The sequence below is a fragment of the Lithobates pipiens genome, unplaced genomic scaffold (assembly GCF_037356315.1).
Source record: "Lithobates pipiens isolate NorthernLeopardFrog02 unplaced genomic scaffold, aLitPip1_a1.2 Scaffold_120, whole genome shotgun sequence".
Taxonomy (NCBI): Eukaryota; Metazoa; Chordata; class Amphibia; order Anura; family Ranidae; genus Lithobates; species Lithobates pipiens.
The window spans coordinates 237187-262669 of record NW_027507708.1 but is presented as its reverse complement, the minus strand read 5'-3'; the positions used below and the strand labels follow the sequence as shown (position 1 = coordinate 262669).

Sequence of the window (25483 nt, the reverse complement as noted above, 5' to 3'; positions counted from 1 at the left end):
AGGAGCCTGTGATATTTATGTACATGGGAGGAGCCTGTGATACTTATGTACGTGGGAGGAGCCTGTGATACTTATGTACATGGGAGGAGCCTGTGATACTTATGTACGTGGGAGGAGCCTGTGATACTTATGTACATGGGAGGAGCCTGTGATATTTATGTACATGGGAGGAGCCTGTGATACTTATGTACGTGGGAGGAGCCTGTGATGCTTATGTACATGGGAGGAGCCTGTGATACTTATGTACGTGGGAGGAGCCTGTGATACTTATGTACGTGGGAGGAGCCTGTGATACTTATGTACGTGGGAGGAGCCTGTGATACTTATGTACATGGGAGGAGCCTGTGATATTTATGTACATGGGAGGAGCCTGTGATACTTATGTACATGGGAGGAGCCTGTGATACTTATGTACATGGGAGGAGCCTGCGATACTTATGTACGTGGGAGGAGACTGCGATACTTATGTACGTGGGAGGAGCCTGCGATATTTATGTACGAGGGAGGAGCCTGCGATACTTATGTACGTGGGAGGAGACTGCGATACTTATGTACGTGGGAGGAGCCTGCGATACTTATGTACATGGGAGGAGCCTGTGATACTTATGTACATGGGAGGAGCCTGTGATACTTATGTACGTGGGAGGAGCCTGTGATACTTATGTACATGGGAGGAGCCTGCGATACTTATGTACGTGGGAGGAGCCTGCGATACTTCTGTACATGGGAGGAGCCTGCGATATTTATGTACGTGGGAGGAGCCTGCGATACTTATGTACGTGGGAGGAGACTGCGATACTTATGTACGTGGGAGGAGCCTGTGATACTTATGTACGTGGGAGGAGCCTGTGATATTTATGTACAAGGGAGGAGCCTGTGATGCTTTTGTACATGGGAGGAGCCTGTGATACTTTTGTACATGGGAGGAGCCTGTGATACTTTTGTACATGGGAGGAGCCTGTGATACTTATGTACATGGGAGGAGCCTGCGATACTTATGTACACGGGAGAGTCTGTGATGGGAGGAGTCTGTGGTGGGTGGAGTCTGTGATACTTGTGTACATGGGAGGAGCCTGTGATACTTATGTATGTGGGAGGAACCTGTGATACTTCTGTACATGGGAGGAGCCTGCGATTCTTTTGTACATGGGAGGAGCCTGTGATACTTTTGTACATGGGAGGAGCCTGTGATACTTATGTACATGGGAGGAGCCTGCGATACTTATGCACATGGGAGAGTCTGTGATGGGAGGAGTCTGTGGTGGGAGGAGTCTGTGATACTTGTGTACATGGGAGGAGCGTGTGATACTTATGTACATGGGAGGAGTCTGTGATACTTATGTACATGGGAGAGTCTGTGATGGGAGGAGTCTGTGGTGGGAGGAGTCTGTGATACTTATATACATGTGAGAGTCTGTGATGGGAGGAGTCTGTGTTGGGAGGAGTCTGTGATACTTCTGTACATCGGAGGAGTCTGTGGTGGGCGCAGTCTGATACTTATATCCATGGGAGAGTCTGTGATGGGAGGAGTCTGTGGTGGGAGGAGTCTGTGATACTTATATACATGGGAGGAGCCTGTGGTGGGAGGAGTCTGTGATACTTATATACATAGGATGAGTCTGTGGTGGGAGGACCCTGTGATACTTATATACATGGGAGAAGCCTGTGGTGGGAGGAGTCTGTGATACTTATATACATGGGAGGAGCCTGTGGTGGGAGAAGTCTGTGATACTTATATACATGGGAGGAGTCTGTGGTGGGAGGAGCCTGTGATACTTCTGTATATGGGAGGAGTCTGTGATACTTATATACATGGGAGAGTCTTTGATGGGAGGAGTCTGTGGTGGGAGGAGTCTGTGATACTTATATACATGGGAGGAGTCTGTGATACTTGTGTACATGTGAGAGTCTGTGATGGGACAAGTCTGTGTTGGGAGGAGCCTGTGATACTTCTGTATATGGGAGGAGTCTGTGATAGTTCTGTAGATGGGCGGAGTCTGTGATACTTCTGTACATGGGAGGAGTCTATGGTGGGCGGAGTCTATGGTGGGCGGAGTCTGTGATAGTTCTGTAGATGGGCGGAGTCGGTGATAGTTCTGTAGATGGGCGGAGTCGGTGGTGGGCGGAGTCTGATATATATATATATATATATATATATATATATATTTTTTTTTTTTTTCTTTGTGATACATCTGCAGAGATTCCTCTCCGGTTTCTCTCGGATTTTTCTCCGGTTGTCATTATTGGGGATTGGAGGAGAATAATGAGCCGGGCGGTAATAATCCAGCTCGGTATGGAGGGGCGGGAAGGGTTGATGGAGGGGGCGGGGCCCGGGGCGGGGTGTCAGCGTGTCTCCTCCGGTGGCGGGCGGTAGTCGGTCTGGCGGTTGTCATGGTAACAGAGGGGGGTGTGGTGAGGATCGGGCAGTATGGAGGACGGATACTCCGCTCTGTATGACACCGCCCCGCTCTTCTCCTTCTGTCACGGTGAGTACCGGGAGGGGGAGGGGTGCTCGGTCCGGTATGTGTGTCTGTATTCTCCCCCCCCCCCCCCATCAGCCACAACGCTATGACCGGCGACACTGGAAGGGAGATATCAGAGAACATGTTCTCCCTGAAGTTCATGGTCACAGAGCCAACAATCGCCCTCAGAACTGGAAGAAGGAGCAATAGAGGAACTCCACTATGAGTTGGGAGTGTTGACTTGGCCTCCAAATTCCCCCAGCAGACGGCGTGACCCCCCCACCCAGCTGTGTGACATTGCTCTGGGGTTGGTGTTGGTGTTGGTGTTGGGGTTTGATTGGTGTTGGGGTTGACTTTGGGGGTGGAGTGAGACCTTTGGGGGTGGGGTGAGACCTTTGGGGGTGGGGTTAGACCTTCTGCTGGTGATTTAATTAATTTCTGAGATTTTTAGCTTTCAACCTCAGAGTTTCGTATTTCTTTTGAGTCGTTTTGATCGATTTCCATGCAGGTTTCGGTTGGTTTCTCATTTCCTGTGTTGGACTAATGGAGAGCAATCAGGAAGATGAAATGTAGAGTTGCTGTCATGGCGGAATGAACGGCCGCATAGATCACCATTAATCACCCTTCACTATAAACCTTGACCAATCAGACACTCAATGCATTTCCTAATGACCTCTCCTGATTTGATAATATTCCCCATGGAGAGCGCCATCAGGAGGTCAATCAATGACCCTTCATTGTGTTCACTATGAGCTGCATAAAGGATCTTCTACAACCGTCACAGATAACATTGTATTTGGTGTCACAGAATATTTGGTGCCACAGAATACATTGTATATGGTGTCATTGTATTTGGTGTCACAGAATATTTGGTGTCAGGAGCTGAAGGTATGGAACGTCCTCATCTAACCATGTCTTGGGATGGATGGATTCAGTAACCAGCAGGGTGGTAAATAGGGGGGAGACAAAAAGTCAGTGGAGTAGCAGCAAGCAACGACACCCGTCACCCCTCCAATATCGGCAGTTCAGAAGGAGCGAGCTGAGTAAAGACGGATTAGGGTGAGAAAAGGCCCTTCTTAGCCCCCTCCTCTGTACGGGGAATCCAAAATTTGGGGGATCTGTATTGCGGGGGGGGGGGGGGGGGGGGTCAGTGGAGATGTGTACTTGGGGGGGGGGGGGTCAGTGGAGATGTGTACTTGGGGGGGGGGGGGGGTTGGTCTGTATTGGGGGAAGATTAGTGCTGTTGGCGGGGGATCTAAAATTTGGGGGAGTTCTGTACTGGGGGGTGTGGAGATGTTTACTGGGGGGGGCATGGGGAGGTTGTGGAGATCTGCATGGGGGGGTGTACTGGGGGGATCTGTACTGAGTGTGGAGATGTGTACTGGGGGGGAGGGAAGATCTGTATGGGGAGATCTGTACTGGGGGGTGGGGAGGAGATGTGTACTGGGAGGGTGGAGATGTTTACGGGGGGATATGTACCGGGGGTGGGGTGGAGATGTGTACTGGGGGGAGATGTGTACGGGGGGGGTGGGTGGAGATGTGTACTGGGGGGATCTGTACTGGGGGAGGTGGAAATGTGTACTGGGGGAGATCTGTACTGGGGGGGGAGATGTGTACTTGGGGGGGGGGGGATAGGGGGGTGGAGATCTATATGGGGGGCATCTGTACTGGAGGGGATCTGTATGGGAGGAATCTAACATTTGTGGGAGATCTGTATTGGGGGTGGTGTACTGGGGGGCTGAATATGTTTACTGACTAGATTGAGTGGGGGTAAATCTAGCATGGGGGGGGATCTAACATTTGTAGGAGATCTGTACTGGAGGAGGGGGGGGGGGGGTGAGAAGGAAGTAATTTTTCATTGTATTCTATCCACTGACCCTCCTATGGTGGGGAAGCGGTGGGAGGGAGTGGAGGTCTGTACTCTTCACACTTCTAGTGGTTGCTTTGGGTGCTGAGGACATCTTTCATTCATTCAGTACTTGCATCCTTATTGTAGGTTGTTGGGCGAAGTGATTTCCCGTAAGTGAGCGGATGATGACAATCTCATTCTAGGTTATGTGTGTGGTTTCCACCGATGGATTGATCTCCGTTATTGTGGATTCCACCGATGGATTGATCTCCGTTATTGTGGATTCCACCGATGGATTGATCTCGGTTATTGTGGATTCCACCGATGGATTGATCTCGGTTATTGTGGATTCCACCGATGGATTGATCTCGGTTATTGTGGATTCCACCGATGGATTGATCTCGGTTATTGTGGATTCCACCGATGGATTGATCTCGGTTATTGTGGATTCCACCGATGGATTGATCTCGGTTATTGTGGATTCCACCGATGGATTGATCTCGGTTATTGTGGATTCCACCGATGGATTGATCTCGGTTATTGTGGATTCCACCGATGGATTGATCTCGGTTATTGTGGATTCCACCGATGGATTGATCTCGGTTATTGTGGATTCCACCGATGGATTGATCTCGGTTATTGTGGATTCCACCGATGGATTGATCTCGGTTATTGTGGATTCCACCGATGGATTGATCTCCGTTATTGTGGATTCCACCGATGGATTGATCTCCGTTATTGTGGATTCCACCGATGGATTGATCTCCGTTATTGTGGATTCCACCGATGGATTGATCTCCGTTATTGTGGATTCCACCGATGGATTGATCTCCGTTATTGTGGATTCCACCGATGGATTGATCTCCGTTATTGTGGATTCCACCGATGGATTGACCTCCGTTATTATTGATCCAAGGAAAAGGAAATCCGGAACTTTAATGGATCAGTAGACTCGTCTCCCTCTGAGATGGGTCTGTTTTGGCATTTACTTGGCTTCAGTTCAGCTTGTAGCGGCTCTGATAAATCCCACATGTGCTCCTCTCTGGTATAGATGTATCCTGTGTACAGCTGTGAGGTCTGCTGGGAGGACTCAATGTGGGGAACTGCTGGGAGTACAGGGGAGGGGGCCGCCTGGAGGACTCAGTCCAGAGACATGCCAGGAGTATGGTGGGGGGGGTGGGTAGTCTGGGGACTTGCCGGGAGTACGGTAGAGGGGGGTAGTCTGGGGACATGCCGCGAATACGGTAGGGCCGGTAGTCTGGGGACATGCCGGGAGTACGGTAGAGGGCCGGTAGTCTGGGGACATGCCGCGAATACGGTATGGCCAGTAGTCTGGGGACATGCCGGGAGTACGGTAGAGGGCCGGTAGTCTGGGGACATGCCAGGAGTACGGTAGAGGGCCGGTAGTCTGGGGACATGCTGGGAGTACGGTAGAGGGCCGGTAGTCTGGGGACATGCCGGGAGTACGGTAGAGGGCCGGTAGTCTGGGGACATGCCGGGAGTACGGTAGAGGGCCGGTAGTCTGGGGACATGCCGGGAGTATGGTAGAGGGCCGGTAGTCTGGGGACATGCCGGTAATACGGTCTGGGGACATGCCGGGAGTACGGTAGAGGGCCGGTAGTCTGGGGACATGCCGATAGTCTGGGGACATGCCGGGAGTATGGTAGAGGGCCGGTAGTCTGGGGACATGCCGCGAGTTTGGTAGAGGGCCGGTAGTCTGGGGACATGCCGGGAGTACGGTAGAGGGCCGGTAGTCTGGGGACATGCCGGGAGTACGGTAGAGGGCAGGTAGTCTGGGGACATGCCGGGAGTACGGTAGAGGGCAGGTAGTCTGGGGACATGCCGGGAGTACGGTAGAGGGCCGGTAGTCTGGGGACATGCCGGGAGTACGGTAGAGGGCCGGTAGTCTGGGGACATGCCGGGAGTACGGTAGAGGGCCGGTAGTCTGGGGACATGCCGGGAGTACGGTAGAGGGCCGGTAGTCTGGGGACATGCCGGGAGTACGGTAGAGGGCCGGTAGTCTGGGGACATGCCGGGAGTACGGTAGAGGGCCGGTAGTCTGGGGACATGCCGGGAGTACGGTAGAGGGCCGGTAGTCTGGGGACATGCCGGGAGTACGGTAGAGGGCCGGTAGTCTGGGGACATGCCGGGAATACGGTAGGGCCGGTAGTCTGGGGACATGCCGGGGGTACGGTAGAGGGCCAGTAGTCTGGGGACATGCCGGAAGTACGGTAGAGGGCCGGTAGTCTGGGGACATGCCGGGAGTACGGTAGAGGGCCGGTAGTCTGGGGACATGCCGGGAGTACGGTAGAGGGCCGGTAGTCTGGGGACATGCCGGGAGTACGGTAGAGGGCCGGTAGTCTGGGGACATGCCGGGAGTACGGTAGAGGGCCGGTAGTCTGGGGACATGCCGGGAGTACGGTAGAGGGCCGGTAGTCTGGGGACATGCCGGGAGTACGGTAGAGGGCCGGTAGTCTGGGGACATGCCGGGAGTACGGTAGAGGGCCGGTAGTCTGGGGACATGCCGGGAGTACGGTAGAGGGCCGGTAGTCTGGGGACATGCCGGGAGTACGGTAGAGGGCCGGTAGTCTGGGGACATGCCGGGAGTACGGTAGAGGGCCGGTAGTCTGGGGACATGCCGGGAATACGGTAGGGCCGGTAGTCTGGGGACATGCCGGGGGTACGGTAGAGGGCCAGTAGTCTGGGGACATGCCGGAAGTACGGTAGAGGGCCGGTAGTCTGGGGACATGCCGGAAGTACGGTAGAGGGCCGGTAGTCTGGGGACATGCCGGGAGTACGGTAGAGGGCCGGTAGTCTGGGGACATGCCGGGAGTACGGTAGAGGGCCGGTAGTCTGGGGACATGCCGGGAGTACAGTATTCTCAGACATCACTCATGACACTGACCGTTATACGAGTCTTTTCTGCTTTCGTAAATACCCTGTTTCCCCTAAAATAAGACCTAGCATGAGTGTCGGTGATGGCTGCAATATAAGCCCTACCCCCCAAATAAACCCCACCCTCTTTCCCCGAAAATAAGCCTTACCCTGAGAGTAAGACATAGAAGGACTTTAACTAGGGCTTATTTGGGGGGTAGGGCTTATATTGCAGCCATCGTCGACAATCACGCTAGGTCTTATTTTAGGGGAAACAGGGTAGGAGGACATGTTCCTTTTTAAAAGGTGTGTTGGTGGAGGGCTGGACCCAAAAACAGGAGGGATGAGGTTTTTGGATCTGGATTTTCTAGGCAGCAATATATTAGAGGGGTTTCCCTTGGGAGAGGTGGGGGGGTCCCCTAAAGATTGCAATGAGAGGAAAAGCCAACGCGTTTCAGAGGCTCTGCACTCCTCCGTCTGGGAAATAATGACTGGTGACCTAAGGAAATTTTATTTTTCTTGATGAAAAGCAATGTTGAGCCCCTGAAATGCATTTTTCCGCTCCTAGAGAAGAATTATCTGTCAATAAAAGAAAGTTTGAAAAGTGAACTTTTCTCACTCAGATTTGTTCTGGAATGATCTAAGCTCTGTGGGTTTGAATTTCTCTTTTTTTGCGATGGTAGTCGCGCATGCGCAGCTCGCTTCTATCACAGAAAGTCTGCAGAACATTTCACCTTTTCTTTCTCCTCTGAGAGCTTAAAGAGGAACTCTGGAGAAAAGTGAAGGTGGACTTCCCGATTGGAAACTCTCTTTAGTTCTTTCTGATGTCCTTCACAGGAATGGTGGAAGTTGTGTAGATGCCGATCCTCTGGCCGGGTCCTGGTCTCAGGGACTGAACGTTCAATACAGAAGTCTTCTATTCTTCACAGGAATGGTGGAAGTTGTGTAGATGCCGATCCTCTGGCCGGGTCCTGGTCTCAGGGACTGAGCGTTCAATACAGAAGTCTTCTATTCTTCACAGGAATGGTGGAAGTTGTGTAGATGCCGTTCCTCTGGCCGGGTCCTGGTCTCAGGGACTGAACGTTCATTACAGAATTATTCTATTCTTCACAGGAATGGTGGAAGTTGTGTAGATGCCGTTCCTCTGGCCGGGTCCTGGTCTCAGGGACTGAACGTTCAATACAGAAGTATTCTATTCTTCACAGGAATGGTGGAAGTTGTGTAGATGCCGATCCTCTGGCCGGGTCCTGGTCTCAGGGACTGAACGTTCAATACAGAAGTATTCTATTCTTCACAGGAATGGTGGAAGTTGTGTAGATGCCGATCCTCTGGCCGGGTCCTGGTCTCAGGGACTGAGCGTTCAATACAGAAGTCTTCTATTCTTCACAGGAATGGTGGAAGTTGTGTAGATGCCGTTCCTCTGGCCGGGTCCTGGTCTCAGGGACTGAGCGTTCAATACAGAAGTCTTCTATTCTTCACAGGAATGGTGGAAGTTGTGTAGATGCCGATCCTCTGGCCGGGTCCTGGTCTCAGGGACTGAACGTTCAATACAGAAGTCTTCTATTCTTCACAGGAATGGTGGAAGTTGTGTAGATGCCGATCCTCTGGCCGGGTCCTGGTCTCAGGGACTGAACGTTCAATACAGAAGTCTTCTATTCTTCACAGGAATGGTGGAAGTTGTGTAGATGCCGATCCTCTGGCCGGGTCCTGGTCTCAGGGACTGAGCGTTCAATACAAAAGTCTTCTATTCTTCACAGGAATGGTGGAAGTTGTGTAGATGCCGATCCTCTGGCCGGGTCCTGGTCTCAGGGACTGAGCGTTCAATACAGAAGTCTTCTATTCTTCACAGGAATGGTGGAAGTTGTGTAGATGCCGTTCCTCTGGCCGGGTCCTGGTCTCAGGGACTGAGCGTTCAATACAGAAGTCTTCTATTCTTCACAGGAATGGTGGAAGTTGTGTAGATGCCGTTCCTCTGGCCGTGTCCTGCTCTCAGGGACTGAACGTTCATTACAGAAGTATTCTATTCTTCACAGGAATGGTGGAAGTTGTGTAGATGGCGATCCTCTGGCCGGGTCCTGGTCTCAGGGACTGAACGTTCAATACAGAAGTATTCTATTTATTTTTGGACATTTTTCTGGATACAAAGTCTGAATCTGACTTTAATATTCTGATTTTTCCACTGAAGATCCTAAAATCTTCATCCCCCTCACTGGATGACCACACACCAACCCCGAGGAGGAAGAGCTCCGCATGACATCATCGGCATCCACAATCCCGCCAGTCGCTTCCTCTGTATACAGAAAGGTTACAGATTTTCCACTCTCTGAAATGGAAGCCAAATTCCTCTGACCTAAAGATAGTGCAGCGCGTTCCGGGTGAGTAAGATGTTCTCTGCCTGGGAAGACTCCGACCTTCATTCATTCTCGGGGATGGTTGGAGTTTAGGGCAAACGTTCGTACATGAGCAAAACTAAAACCCTTCGCTGCTCATAAAGGATCAGGAAATGATTGTAAGGAGAAGCGCTCCGGTATCGGGGTACAAATGTTCCCTCCATTTTATGGGTTGGGTGAGTGCAGATTGATGAGCTTCTCTCTGCTCTCTCCTCCTATCAGGTATGTCCCTTCTGAGCACCTGATCTGATTGGCTCCTTGTGCTGCACCGGACTACAAGAAGTCGATCCCCGCTCAGAGTCCTTACTTCAACTGATTATATTAGAAAATATAAATCCATTTATTGTAATTTATAAAAAGGTGTCCTGACAATGATGATCTGTGAGCCAATCACTGGGCACAGCGCAGCCAGGAGGGTGAGGGGAGAACGTCTTCATTGGTTGTACATTCTGATCGGGGGGGAGGGGGGATTTGTCGGGTTGCACGCAGTGATCTTTGGAACGTCCCAATAGCTGACCTCTGACCCCGGATAGGTCGATGAACTTTGTCGGCAGGGAATTTACTTCTCACATTTTGGCTGTTTGACAATTAACAAAAATGGTTTTCTAGTTCCCCTCCTCCAGGGTAAAACAAATTGACATGCCTCAGCACAATTTTGTGACTTTGACTCGTGTTAGTAAATCGCACAGATCATCTCCACTGCGTCTTGTATCCAGGGGGATTATAGCGCGATTTATTTATTTTTTCAGGACAAGTTGGGCTTTTATTGGGTGGTAATTGGTGACGGACATCTCTTTACGTTTTCTTTTTTTTTTTAATTATTATTAAAGAAAAACTGGTTTCACTTTTTTTTTTTTTTAATGTAGCTTTATATCTCATGTGATTATCATCATTTGTCGTGGCAATCGCAGCGATATCGCTTACGGTATGTGTATTAGTCAGTGTTTGTACCAGAAGTGCGGCCCAATAATCCGACCCGAACTGACACCTGTAACCAAAATATGCTGACCTCGACCTTTGCCCCTGACCTTGACCCTAACACTAATCCGGGCACACCTTTTGATCTTGGGGGCTTTTTTTTCTTTTTTTTTTTTTCTCTAAATAATACTTTTGATTTGTGTGATAGTATTATACAATGCCTGGAAAAAGTATTCATACCCCCTTCAAATTTCCCACATTTTGTTACAACCAAAACCGTAAATGTATTTTATTGGGATTTTATGTGATGGACCAACACAAAGTGTCACATAGAAGATGTGTGTACAGGTAGCCGCACTTAGGAAGGAGGGGAAAAAAACGTTAAGGTTGCTGCCGCCCTTTAATACCTAGAAGTCCGTGGCTATTTAGAGTATTTGTATGGGCTATTGGCGCTTACCTCTGTTTGGATTACTTTGGCCTCTACTGGGTTTATATTATCTCCCTCAAGTGACCCCAAATATTTATCAAATACTTGTGAAGAATAGATAGCATCAATGAGTGTACAGCCCCATGCCGGCCATATGTATACACTAACAGCCCGTTCACACCTGAACGTTTTGTAGCCCTACGCCTGAAGCTACAAAACGCTGGAGGGGAAAAAATCCATTATTCTCAATGGAGATGGTTCACATCTCCACTCCATGTCGCCTGAAGCCCTACGCCTGAAGCTCAAACAAGTTCCGGACCCTTTTTTGTCGCGCGAATTGGGCTGATTTGGGCGTTTTCATTCCCATAGAAACTAATGGAAACGCTCGATTCGAGCGTTTAGCGCGACAACGAGCGTTTCTACGGGCGTTTTGACGCTGTATCTGCTCAAGAAAAAATAAGCAGATGAAAAATATTTTTCCTATTGGCTGAAAAAAAACGCCGAAGTTAAAAAACGCTCGTTGTCGCGCGTTGTAGTGTGACAAAACGCTCGTTGTCGCGCGACAAAACGCCGGTTAAAACGTTCAAACACGCTACGCTCAGGTGTGAATGCAGCCTAATAGTACCAGTAGCATAAAATAAGATAATGCCCCTCAGGAGGTGGGGAAAAGAACAGCAGACCAAAGGCTATAGCGAATGAGACAAAGGGTAAAAGAAAAAATAGATAGATGAAGGGTAGATAATAGGATGAACCTAAATTTGTGCACAGCGTACCTTCATCTAGATTAGGAGCCCAAAGTGTCACATAATTGTGAAGTGGAAGGAAAATGATAAATGATACAAATAAATATGTGAAAAGTGTGGAGGGGGAGGGGCATTTGTATTCAGCCCCCTTTACTCTGATACCCCTCACTAAAATCTAGAGGAACCAATTGCCTCCAGAAGTCACCTAATTAGTAAATAGAGTCCACCTGTGTGTCATGTAATCTCAGTATAAATACAGCTGTCCTGCGAAGCCCTCAGAGGTTTCTTAGAGAACCTTTAGTGAACAAACGGCATCATGAAGACCAAGGAACACACCAGACAGGTCAGGGATAAAGTTGTGGAGAAGTATAAAGCAGGGTTAGGTTATTAAAAAAAAAAAAAAAAAAAAAAAAAAAAAATCTCCCAAGCTTTGACCATCTCACGGAGCTCTGTTCAATCCATCATCGGAAAATGGAAAGAGTATGGCACAACTGCAAACCTACCAAGACACGGCTGTTCACCTAAACTGACCGGGCCGGGCAAGGAGAGCATTCATCAGAGAAGAGCCAAGAGGTCCATGGTGACTCTGGAGGAGCTGCAGAGATCCACAGCTCAGGGGGGAGAATCTGTCCACAGGACAACTATTAGGAGTCTCTCCACAAATCTGCCCTTTATTTGAAGAGTGACAAGAAGAAAGACATTGGAGAAAGAAAGTCATAAGAAGTCCTGTTTGTAGTTTGTGAGAAGCCATGTGGGGGACACAGCAAACATGTGGAAGAAGGTGATCTGGTCAGATGAGACCAAAATTCAACTTTATGGCCTAAAAGTAAAACGCTATGTGTGGGGAAAACTAACACCGCCCATCCCCCGAACACACCATCCCCACCGTGAGACATGGTGGTGGCAGCATCATGTGGTGGGGATGGTTTTCTTCAGCAGGGACAGGGAAGCTGGTCAGAGTTGATGGGAAGATGGATGAAGACAAATACAGGACAATCTTACAAGAAAACCTGTAATGCCGCGTACACACGACCGGACTTTTCGAGGGACTAGGTCCGACGGTATTTCCGACAGACTTTCGGTGGAGTTCCGACGGACTTTCTGAATGAACGGACTCGGCCACACACAATCGCACCAAAGCCCGACGGATTCGAACGTGATGACGTATGACCGGACTAGAATAAGGAAGTTCATAGCCAGTAGCCAATAGCTGCCCTCGCGCCGGTTTTCATCTGTTGGACTAGCACACACACAAACGGATTTCTTGGTCCGGCGGAGTTCCGGTGGAAAAATTTTAAACATGTTCTATTTGTAAAGTCCGCTGGATTTTTGGCAAGCAAAGGTCCGATGGAGCCCACACAAGATCGAATTGTCCAACGGACCTTTGCTGTGAAAAAGTCCAGTCGTGTGTACGTGGCATTAGAGCCTGCAAAAGACTTGCAGCTGTAATTGTAGAGAAAGGGGGTTCTACAAAGTATTGACTCCAGGCGGCGCCATACAAATGCGTACACACACACACACACACACACACACACACACATTTTATTTGTATCATTTTCCTTCCACTTCTAAATTATGTGACACTTTGTGTTGGTCCATCACATAAAATACATTTATAGTTTTGGTTGTGCCAAAATGTGGGGAATTTCAAGGGGTGTGAATACTTTTTCCAGACACTGTATATACAATGTATGATAGACTGGATTATATACTCGCAGAGGCTGGAGTTTCATTCTCGGTCTGATTTCATGATTATCATAATTTATTCATCTCCTCCTTTGCCGCGCCTCGTTCCTCCATCACACTTCCAGTCACTCCAGTTATTTCTGGGTGTTATCGATCGGATGATGTCGCACTTTTCTTCTCGTTGTTTCTAGTGATCGTTGTACATGGCGGCCGTTGCTGATCACATCTCCTGAGCCCTTCTACGAGGCCGTGCTGCACAATAGTTGTGCCTTCCTACAATTCCAGCCCTGAATGTCTCCACATTTATTATACAGGAAGGGGACATTACCAGCTCCCTCTAGTGGCTAATATACAAATATATATCAAATATTACAGTAAGAGAAAAATATGGAGAAGCAAACAGATACTTTCCTAAGTGTAAGACTGCGATAATTGGCCCGGCTCCCAGGTGTACGATGAGTTCTGAATGCGATTTCAGGTGCTTTGCGATTTATGCGATGTTCATGGGACTATGATTACTACTAGACTAGTTCAGCCAAAAATCCACCAAAATCGCATGCATTTTTTATAAGTTTTAACTCCACTCTATGAGCCACAAAGTAGCACAGGAGCCTTCCCCAAAGTCGCATTGATATGATGGACATCATTGAAAACAAAGCTTTGTGCGATTCTGTGCGATCCAAACTCCTAGTATGAGCCCACAGAGGAGAGATCCCAGGAAACCCAGGGGAGGGGTCATTGCTGGTCACCAATTGGCTGCAAATCTGCGACTTCTCTACTTTTATAAGTCACAAAGACATTAAAAGACATGCAGGTAGGTTAATTGGCTTCTGTCCAAAATTGTCCCTAGTATATGAATGGGGACCTTGGATTGTGGCTCCTTGAGGGTAGGGACCGATGTGAGTGCAATGTACAGGGATAGGGACAATTGTAGACACTCAGGATGAACTGGATGGACTGGTGTCTTTATTCAACCTAACTATGTAATATATACAGCCAGCACCTAGAAAACTTTCTGCCAATGATCTTCACCAAATAAAACCAGCACCTCTTCATCCACCAATCAGAATAAAGTCCATGTGTGAAGAGTCCTGCCTTTGTGTCTCCTTTCCTCCAATAAATCTTTCTATACCCGCCGGTGACCCTTCCCCTCTCCTTCTATACCCGCCGGTGACCCTTCCCCCTCTCCTTCTATACCCGCCGGTGACCCTTCCCCTCTCCTTCTATACCCGCCGGTGACCCGTCACCTCTCTCCTTCTATACCCGCCGGTGACCCTTCCCCCTCTCCTTCTATACCCGCCGGTGACCCTTCCCCCTCTCCTTCTATACCCGCCGGTGACCCTTCCCCTCTCCTTCTATACCCGCCGGTGACCCTTCCCCCTCTCCTTCTATACCCGCCGGTGACCCGTCACCTCTCCTTCTATACCCGCCGGTGACCCTTCCCCTCTCCTTCTATACCCGCCGGTGACCCTTCCCCTCTCCTTCTATACCCGCCGGTGACCTGTCACCTCTCTCCTTCTATACCCGCCGGTGACCTGTCGCCTCTCTCCTTCTATACCCGCCAGTGACCCTTCCCTCTCTCCTTCTATACCCGCTGGTAAAGGAACATCTGTGGGTCTCCATATACAATATAGACCTCCTTTTCCTGACACCCTCATAAACTATACGTGTTCTTCTGACTCTGAGCCATTGCTAGGGAAGACGGTTGTCCAGAACTGAGGGGGAGATTTACTGGAGAGTGTAGAATGTGGTGCAGCTCTGTGTGGGAGCCAATCAGCTTCCAGGATTTCTTGTCGAGTTAGAAGCTGATTGGCTGGACTCTCCAGTAAATCTCTCCCAGGATGTCTTTTATAATGTGAGTTTTGGGTGGAGAGAATTCATTGCCTGACTCTGTCCTGAATGCTTCTGTTTCAGATGACAGCGCCTCGGCGTCCAGCAGCATGGAGGTGACGGACCGCATCGCGTCCCTGGAGCAGCGGGTGCAGATCCAGGAGGATGAGATCCAGCTGTTGAAGTCAGCCTTGGCTGATGTAGTGAGGAGGCTGAATGCGTCGGAGGAGCAGCAGGCACTACAGAACCGGAAGGGACCCACCAAAGGTGCGTTAGTGTCACTGTGTATCCATTGTGGTCACCAGGTGTAGCCCAGCCCCTGCCTGTGTGTTTTTGGATTTTTAATTATTGCTGTTGGGTTATATGTAGCTACTTCTTGGTGATTGGGCACTGAGAAGGCTGCAGAGACATACCACTATATAACCCCTCCCACTCCCAGCTTTATAACCCCTCCTACTCCCAGCCAGCCTGCGTTCTTTTCTCTAGAGAAGCTTCTCTCCCTTCCTGCTCCATTGGGGTTCCATTGATTGACTGCTCAGCAGATCTTTGGGGGGCTGTACCCCAAGCCCACCAGATTCTAGGAATGGGGCTGGCCTGCAATATTGTGGACATGCATTCAGTGCTGCTGTAGGCATTTCCCTTGGCATGGAGTGATCTTGCTTTACAGCCCAATGCTTCGTCTGCCAGTAGTAGAGCCCCTGAAGAACCCTGCGGGAGGGATGCCCATCAAAGCCAGCATGGGGTATTCCCATTGTTTATCCTGCATGTGAGGATCCATACCTCCTTAGGTTGTGTGGTGACCACTCTTCTGGTGGTTGTGCCTGTGATCTGAGAGCGCCAAGGTTCCTTGGCATAATATTTTGTATTGGTGCATCTGCGCACCCTCGCACTTGTGGCCCCTAGTACCCAAGTGTTTACTGCAGCTGCATTCCTTAGACGCTCGCTGTGCCCGCACCTCCTCACCTTCAGTTGTGTCACTATGGCTGCATGCCCAGTACGCCACAGTTGAGACTTTGCCCTTCAGGTAGACACATTACCTGAGGAGGAGATGGATGAACGTTCTGCTTCTAAGGAATGGGATCAGGATTGCACACATTTCCTCCTCCTTCCAGCCTCACTGATTTCCCAGTCCTCAGCCAGTTACATATTCATAGTAGGTGAGGTTGAAAAAAGACACAAGTCCAACCCATGTGCGTGTTTATATGTCAGTATTACATTGTATATCCCTGTGGTTGTTCAGGTGATTATCTAATCGTTTCTTGAAACGATCGATTCCCCCTGCTGAGACCACCACCTGTGGAAGGGAATTCCACATCTTTGCCACTCTTACAGTAAAGAATCCTCTACGTAGTTTAAGGTTAAACCCCTTTTCCCCTTATCGTCTTTCAGGATAGCCACCTAAGAGACCTTGGCTCCTCCCCTCTGTAGGAAACATCACACCAGCCTTTTATAAATTTCCTCCTCCTCTGCTGGCTCTTGGGTTATTTGTGTTTCCTCCAGAGGGGAGACACCAGTGGAACCAAGCCAGGAGAGTCAGGAGGCTCAGGCAGATGTCCTAAAAGGCAGAAGAGACTCCTTGGGCAGACCAGGGAAAAGACTAACCTGGAAGGTTTGTCACCCCCACATCTCTGCGTGCAGGCGGAGGTCGGGGGGGGGGGGGCTCCTTTTCAGCTCTGAGTGCGGTAGCAAGAGGTGCACGTCCAGCCGTCCCATACCCTCAGCAGTGTAAACCACGCTGGGTATTGGGACCGCACGGCACCGGTGGCGTTCCCGCCACGAATCTTGAAAAGGAGCCAGGCACAAAGGCTCCGGTGGTGACAACATCATGTCGGAAGCAGAAGGAAGGGACCAGACTGCTCCAGCAGAGACCAGCACCAGCCATGTTAAGGTAAGGGGCAACCTAGGGTGGAACTCCCCTGCCCCCCCCCCCAGGGAGTACATGGAAGGGGGGGAGGGGGGTAGGCAAGGTCCCTCTGGTGTCAGAGGGTGGTTCATGGGGCCCCTGGTGAGGTAAGGCCACATGAGAGGGGCTGTGCACCTGCACTTTGCGGGGAAGGTTTATGGTAGTGTTAATATTGTGGGGTTTCTTTTTTGTCTTTTCAGAAAACAGACAAAACCAGGCCCTCTTACAACTCAAAGAGGAGGTGTCCTTGTAAAAATACACTTAAAGATTCAGCATTGTGTAAGGAATGTATTAACAAACTAGTACAGGAACATTCCACTGAGCAGGGCCGTGACTTGGCGCCATCTGTTAAGGAACTATCCAGTACCTTTGAATCATTTTAAGACCTTCTTTGAAGGGTTTCAGATCCCACAGCTGCAGACTGCTCCTCCCTCAATACAGCTGGCACTACCAAAAACACAAGCACTACCCTCCACTAGTGCAGGAGGAGGAGGCAGAAGAGGAGCCCGACAGCGCAGCGTCCGGCTCCCAAGAACCAGAGGGTGAAGCTCTGGAAGGGGATTCCAGAAAATCTTCCCGATACAAGCTCTCATTAGAAGAGGTCGACCAGCTCTTGGGAGCCATTCGTACCACATTAGGTATACAAACTGAAAAGAAACCTCTATCCCTACATGATCAAATGTATGAGGGTTTAGGAGAACAGGAAAATAAAATTTTTCCTGTCCATAAGGTTCTAATAGAAGCAATTAAAAACGAATGGCAGGAACCAGAAAGAAAACCATTATTTTCTAAGGTCTTAAAAAGATGGTTTCCATTTTCATCAGTATGGAACAAAACCCCAAAGCTAGATGTGGCCTTCTCGCAAGTTTCGAGGCACACGGATTTTGTTTCTGAGGATATGGGGGTCTTATCTGAAGCAATGGATAAGAAGATGGACCCTCTACTAAAAGTCATGGGACTCCACAGAAATGTAGAGTTCTGGTTGAACTGGATTCAGGCACATATTGAGGAAGGAACTGCAAAAGAGCAGATTTTATCCTCTTTTTCCCACTCTTCTGCGAGGCATTGCCTATATTGTGGAAGTCATCAGCAGAGCTGGTACGTGTGGCAGCTAGATCCTTGGCTCTAGCCAACTCTACAAGAAGGGCCCTATGGCTAAAGACATGGCAGGGGGACTACGCATCTAAAGAAAAACTTTGCGGGATCCCTTTTACAGGGGACCTGCTGTTCAGGCCAGGATTAGAGAAAGTGCTGGACCGTACAAAAAGAAGGCTTTTCCGCTGAAACACAAAATAACCTGGAGTCAGCCTCAGCAAAATAAAAGGTGGCAAAGAGGGGGCACAAAATCCAGTTTTTCAGCTCCCAAGGCGGATAACCAGAAAAAACCTTGGATCCAGAGAGGGAAAAAGAAGGGAGGAGCGATTTTTTTTTTTTTTTTTTGCCCTCCTGAGCAAACCCGCAATAAACAAAGTAGTCTCATTGGGAGGAAGACTGGGGGCCTTCCTCTCTCAATGGGAAAGGAGGATATCCTCTAATGAGTTTATTTTGAGTACAATAAGAGATGGGTTTTTTCTAGAGTTCTCAAAAATCACCCCCAAGCGGGCTTTACACCACCAAGCTTCCAAAGAACAGAGAAAAGGCCAGAGGGTTAATGAGGTCCATAAAGGATCTCCGAAAACAAGGTGTAATCCTCAAGGTACCAAAGGAAGAAAGAGGGCAGGGCTTCTACTCCCACACATTCGGAGTACAAAAACCCTCGGGAAAGGTCAGGCCAATAATCAACCTCAAACCCTTAAATCTATCCATAACTTACAAGAGATTCAGAATGGATTCCATATACTCAGTGAAGGCTCTGTTATCCCCCAAACTGTTATATGACTTCACTAGATTTAAAAGACGAGTACCTACACATATCGATACATCAAATTTGTCAACCATACACCTTAAATTCCGAGCTCTACCCTTCGGCCTATCATCTTCGCCGAGAAATTTTACAAAAATCCTGACTGCAGCTCTGGCACCATTGCGACTAAAAGGCATATCCATCATTGCCTATCTAGACGATCTTTTCCTTTTTGCAAAATCTCCCGGGAGATTGTTAGAAAACCTCAAATACACACGAACATTCTTAGAAAATCTAGGTTGGTTGGTAAATGCAGAAAAATCCAACCTACAACCCACGCAACAGATAAAGTATTTAGGATATGTAATAGACTCAGTCCAACAAAGAGTGCTCCTACCCAAGGAGAAAATAGGAAAAATTCAAAAAGAAATAAAAACAATACAGGCCAATATACCATGTTCAATAGGAAAAATGAATGTCCACGCTGGGGTTGCTAACATCTGCAATCCCAGCGGTACAATGGCCAAGCCTACATTTTCGGCCACTGCAGATGTTCCTATTACAGATATGGGATCACAGGCAGAAGTCTCTGGATACACACGTATTAATACCAGCAAGGGTAAAAGGGACCCTATGGTGGTGAAGAGCAGAAAATATAAACAAAGGACGGCTATGGATCCTACCCATTTCCCAAATCCTAACCACAGGCACAAGCGGTGTAGGGTGGGGAGCACATTTAGATTCCCAGATAACACAAGGGACTTGGGAGAAGGAGGAGAGGATGAGGTCGTCCAATTGGAAGGAGTTGAAGGCAGTATAGTTTGCGCTTCAGTCCTTCCAGAGAGAGTTGAGAGGAAATCATGTACAGATCAGGTCTGACAACTTGTCGGTAATTGCCTACATAAACAGACAAGGGGGAACCAGAAGCGGAGCTCTGGTCTTTAGCAGAAGAAATCTTGAAATGGGCAGAGAAAACGTACTCTTTGTCAGCAGTCCATATAAAAGGGGATTTAAACAAAGTGGCAGATTTACTTAGCAGGAAGAAAGTGAGAGAAGGCGATTGGGTACTAAAACAGGAGATGTTCGACCAGATTACACAAACGTGGGGAACGCCTCAGGTGGACTTATTTGCTTCGAAAGAAAGCAGGAAAGCAGTACTACTACCAGCGGTGATAAGAAAACTGCGTACAGAGAACACATCACTGATTCTCATAGCACCTCACTGGCCCAGGAGACTGTGGTTCTCTATGCTCAAATAACTCGCCATAGAACCCCCCCCCCGGCTGCTACCAATCCAGGAAGATCTACTCTCCCAGGGCTCGGTGTACTGCCCCCAGGTGGAACTTAGCTGCCTGGTATCTGAGGAGCAGCTGCTAAAAGCAAAAGGGTTCTCAAGCCGTTTAATAGAAACACTGCTGAAAAGCAGGAAGGTCGAGACATGTACTATCTACCAGAAAGTATGGAAATGTTTTGGCAGATGGCGCACAGAAAACAACTTCAAAACACAAAGCTCACTGTCAGTTTTAGAGTTTCTACAGAGTGGGGTAGATAAAGGACTAAGTCTCAGTACGTTGGAGTCAAGTGTCAGCACTGTCGGTTTACCAGGAAAGAAGTGTAGCTTCAAATCCATGGATAATCAGACTCTTTAAATCTGTGAGCAGACAGAGGCCGACACAGAGTACAGCCTTTCCAAAGTGGGACCTGTCATTAGTGTTGCAAACTATGACAGCAGACCCCCTTTGAACCATTAAAAAAAATTGCAGCTTGAAGATGCTGACCCTTAAAGCAATCTTTGTAGCAATTACTACAGCCAAAAGGGTCTGCGAGATAGAGGCCCTATCAATCGGAACCCCTTTCTGTCAGATTTTCTTGGACCGCATAGTCTTTAAAATGGACCCGGGAATTCTGCCTAAAGTGGCCTAAAGTGAAATGAATGGACTCGCCCACACACACGGAGGAAAGTCCACTTATTTTGAGCGTGGCTTCAGGTAGCCAGAACCAGCGAAGGAGGCATCGCTGGCCCCGTCACCTGGTATGGACTTAAAGGGGAATCCCTACGCCGAAAAAACAAGGTTGTAGTTGGACATATTCAAGCTCTTTGCAGACTCTGTGGGCTCTTCCGGGTTGTCTGTCTGTATCTTCTGCCCAAGGGCCAGTGTTCCAGCTTGCTTCCTGGTCTTAACAGGTCAATTAGCTGTTGATGCTACAACGGTGGCCAAAAGTTTTGAGAATGACATGCATATTAATTTTCACAAAGTCTGCTGCCTCAGTTTTTATGATGGCAATTTGCATATACTTTAGAATGCTATGAAGAGTGATCAGATGAATGAAGTCCCTCTTTGCCATGAAAATTAACTCGATCAAAAAAAACAAAACACATTTCCACTGCCGCCCCGCCACAAAAGGACCAGCTGAGATCATGTCAGTGATTCGCTCGGTAACACAGGTGTCAGTGTTGACAAGGACAAGGCTGGAAATCACTCTATAATTCTGATTGAGTTAGAATATCAGACGGGAAACTTTAAAATGAGGGTAGTGCTTGAAATCATTGTTCCTGCTTTTATCCACAGTTATCTGCAAGGAAACGCATGCAGTCATCATTGCTTTGCGCAAAAAGGAATTTACAGGCAAGGATTTTGCTGCTATTAAGATTGCACCTAAATCAACCATTTATCAGATCATCAAGAACTTAAAGGAGAGAGGATCAATTGTTGTGAAGAAGGCTTCAGGGCACCCAAGAAAGTCCAGAAAGTGCCAGGACCATCTTCTACAGTTGATTCAGCTGCGGGATCGGGGCATCATCAGTGCAGGGGGATGGGAGGATCAGAAATGGCAGGTGTGAGTACATCTGCATGCCCAGTGAGAAGACTTTTGGAGGATGACCTTGTACTAAGAAGGGCAGCAAAGAAGCCACTTCTCTCCAGGAAAAACATCAGGGACTGACTGATATTCTGCAAAAGATACAGGGATTGGACTGCTGAGGACTGGGATAAAGTCATTTTCTCTCTTTCCCATTGTTTGGGGCATCTGGAAAAAGCCTTTTCCAGAGAAGAAAAGGTGAGCACTACCATCAGTCCTGTGTCATGCCAACAGTAAAGCATCCAGAGACCATTCATGGAAATTTTGGGTCCATGGCCAGGAAACTCTCCAGACCTTAATCCCTTTTGAGAACTTGTGATCAATCACCAAGAGACGGGTGAACAAAAAAAATCCACAAATTCTTTCAAACTCTAAGCATTGATTATGCCAGAATGGAGGGCGGCCAACAGTTAGAATGTGGCCCAGACGTTGATTGACAGCATGCCGGGGCGGATGGCAGAGGTCTTGAAAATGAATGGTCAACACTGCAAATATTGACTCTTAGCATAAACTTAAAATAGAAGTCCACCTTAACACTAAAATCTCGAAATCTCCGGGCATCCACGATCTAAGACTAACCTGTCTAGCCCTGTAAAGAAGAAATTGCTATACATACATTTTTTGAAGCCGCTTCGGTCCCGCGCTGAGCTGTCAGTGGCGGCTTCTCGGTGAAGGTGGGTGCAGAAGAGGCAGCCGACAATGGGAGCCCCTTCTAAGTCTATGGATGACGTCACTCCCCATTCATTTCCTAACCGTTGTCTCCTCTGCAGAGCTTCCCCCGCTGGAGGCGGGCCTGGAGCACCTTCAAAAAAGGTATGTATATGGATTTCTTCTTTGCAGGGATAGATTTTATTGTTAGAGTGGACTTCTACTTTAACGTAATTGTCAATAAGATCCTCTGACCCTTATAAAATGCTTGTAATTATACTTCAGTAACCCACAGAACTATTTGAGAAAAAGATTAAAGCGGAGCTCCACCCTAAAGTGGAGCTTCCGCTCATTGGAACCCCGCCCCTCCGGCGCCACAATTGGCACCTTTAAGGGGGGAGGGGGGTGCAGGTACCTGTACAGTACAGGTATCTGCACCCACTTCCGGCATAGATATCTGCAGAATATACGCCCCTTTCCGCAGAATCTACGCCCCTTTCCGCAGGTCCCCAGCTGTCTGCTGGGAAACACACGGATCCCAGAGACAGCGGGGACCATCCTTAATGCGCAGCGCGACTCGCGCATGCGCAGTAGGGAACCGGCAAATGAAGCCGCAAGGCTCCACTTCCTGATTCCCATACCCAAGATGGCGGCGGCAGCACCCGAGAGACGATCGAGAGATCGGCTTTGGGTGCCGACATCGCGGGCGCGCTGGGCGGGTAAGTGTCCTTATTTTAAAAGCTGCAGCTGCAGTATTTGTAGCTGCTGGCTTTAAAAAAAAAAAACGGCGGAACTCCCGCTTTAAGCAGCAGAATTTGTGGAAATTATTATTTGTGTCATTTTCAAAACCTTTGGGCATGGCTGACAATCCTGAGCGACGGGGCTTTTGGATTTGGACTTTGTTGCAGTCTACCGTCATACTCCATGGGATGTATTCGGTCCTGTCTCCAGGCTGCTGTGTACCAGTATAGAACGACCAGGATTTGTCCGTTGATGGTATGCAAAACCAGATGCATCAAAGGATAAATCTCGGTCCTGACCATTGTGATTGAGTAACACTTGGCCTCCCACTCCCTAGCTGAGACCTTATTTAGGGTCCCACGTTTCTCTTGTGTCTCTTTGGGACCCTATTCTGGTTTTCTTGAGTCTTCAAAAGCCGCTTTTGTACCATTGTAAGGACATGTTTTGGGCATGACTTGCAAGGTGGCCTTTCTTCTTCCTGTCACCTGTGTTGAGGGACTTTATGTTGAAGGTGGGCGTGCTCTGGATTTTCGTCAGGTAGGAGCGCACTATATTTGTAGTTCATTAATAAGTATTTTTCTCTATTTTATGGGTTTGTCCTCCTCAAGACTGAAGGGAACCAGAGGACCAAATGAGAGACACAATATACAATGTAGGGATAGGTAGAAAATATGACATTTATTAATAAGTTAAAAATTCATTAAACTCCCCAGTGGGAGGTAGTAGTTGAGACACAAAAACATGACATATATCCAAAGGCCACTGCGTCAAATGTGGCAACACACAACACAAGACAAACACTACAAATAAAACACATAAACGATCGTCCGGGTGCCAAAATTCTATGCGTGGATGTCCATGCCACGACTAATGCATTGTTTAAAGATTTGTTTTATAATAATGTAGAAAATATGGCATGGGCATCTGCTCAGAGGTCTCTGGAAGGCTCCAGTCCACAAGGCTCTGATGGAAAGAGGGGGATGGGATTGACTGATGAACAGTGTGAGACGTTAACTGGCTGCGTTTGAAAAAAACCCAGAGGATAATGTCGGTATATAATAGAAGGTAATGGATGAAAAAACAGATATTTCAATGAGGAAATGGATGCGGTGATGTTAAAGGTATGGATACGCAGTCCGGAACCATCCCTGATGGACGGCTGTAGAGCGTCCCATGTATATGGACTGTGCCCTGTGATAACCGGGGGAATGACGCCAAAACACATTGCAGTTAAAAATGTAAACTAGATTGTGTTGTACACAGCCGCTGAGGGGAGGGATCGGCCCACAGCCGCTGAGGGGAGGGGAGGGATCGGCCCACAGCCTCTGAGGGGAGGGGAGGGATCGGCCCACCGCCGCTGAGGGGAGGGGAGGGATCGGCCCACCGCCGCTGAGGGGAGGGGAGGGATCGGGCCCACCGCCGCTGAGGGGAGGGGAGGGGATCGGCCCACCACCGCTGAGGGGAGGGGAGGGATCGGCCCACCGCCGCTGAGGGGAGGGGAGGGATCGGCCCACCGCCGCTGAGGGGAGGGATCGGCCCACCGCCGCTGAGGGGAGGGGAGGGATCGGCCCACAGTCGCTGAGGGGAGGGATCGGCCCACAGTCGCTGAGGGGAGGGGAGGGATCGGCCCACAGCCGCTGAGGGGAGGGGAGGGATCGGCCCACAGCCGCTGAGGGGAGGAGAGGGATCGGCCCACAGCTGCTGAGGGGAGGGGAGGGGAGGGATCGGCCCACAGCCGCTGAGGGGAGGGGAGGGGAGGGATCGGCCCACAGCCGCTGAGGGGAGGGGAGGGATCGGCCCACAGCCGCTGAGGGGAGGGGAGGGGAGGGATCGGCCCACAGCCGCTGAGGGGAGGGGAGGGATCGGCCCACAGCCTCTGAGGGGAGGGGAGGGATCGGCCCACCGCCGCTGAGGGGAGGGGAGGGATCGGCCCACCGCCGCTGAGGGGAGGGGAGGGGAGGGATCGGGCCCACCGCCGCTGAGGGGAGGGGAGGGGATCGGCCCACCACCGCTGAGGGGAGGGGAGGGATCGGCCCACCGCCGCTGAGGGGAGGGGAGGGATCGGCCCACCGCCGCTGAGGGGAGGGATCGGCCCACCGCCGCTGAGGGGAGGGGAGGGATCGGCCCACAGCCGCTGAGGGGAGGGATCGGCCCACAGCCGCTGAGGGGAGGGGAGGGATCGGCCCACAGCCGCTGAGGGGAGGAGAGGGATCGGCCCACAGCCGCTGAGGGGAGGGGAGGAGAGGGATCGGCCCACAGCCGCTGAGGGGAGGGGAGGGGAGGGATCGGCCCACAGCCGCTGAGGGGAGG

At 49.6% G+C, this 25483-nt stretch overlaps 1 protein-coding gene across 8 annotated transcripts in view; it reads left to right on the top strand.

The window, feature by feature from the left end:
- Positions 1-25483, top strand: part of EML1 (EMAP like 1) — a 157118-nt gene that overhangs the window by 68794 nt on the left and 62841 nt on the right. For 5 of the 8 annotated variants that reach the window (XM_077474694.1, XM_077474690.1, XM_077474696.1 and 2 more), the window contains exon 2: positions 15264-15446. In XM_077474694.1, the coding sequence (XP_077330820.1) occupies positions 15264-15446 (183 nt within the window). Of the gene's footprint in view, positions 1-2345; positions 2487-9438; positions 9561-15263; positions 15447-22462; positions 22598-25483 lie in introns of those variants that run through there. The other 3 variants (XM_077474691.1, XM_077474697.1, XM_077474699.1) reach the window with 3 other exon arrangements.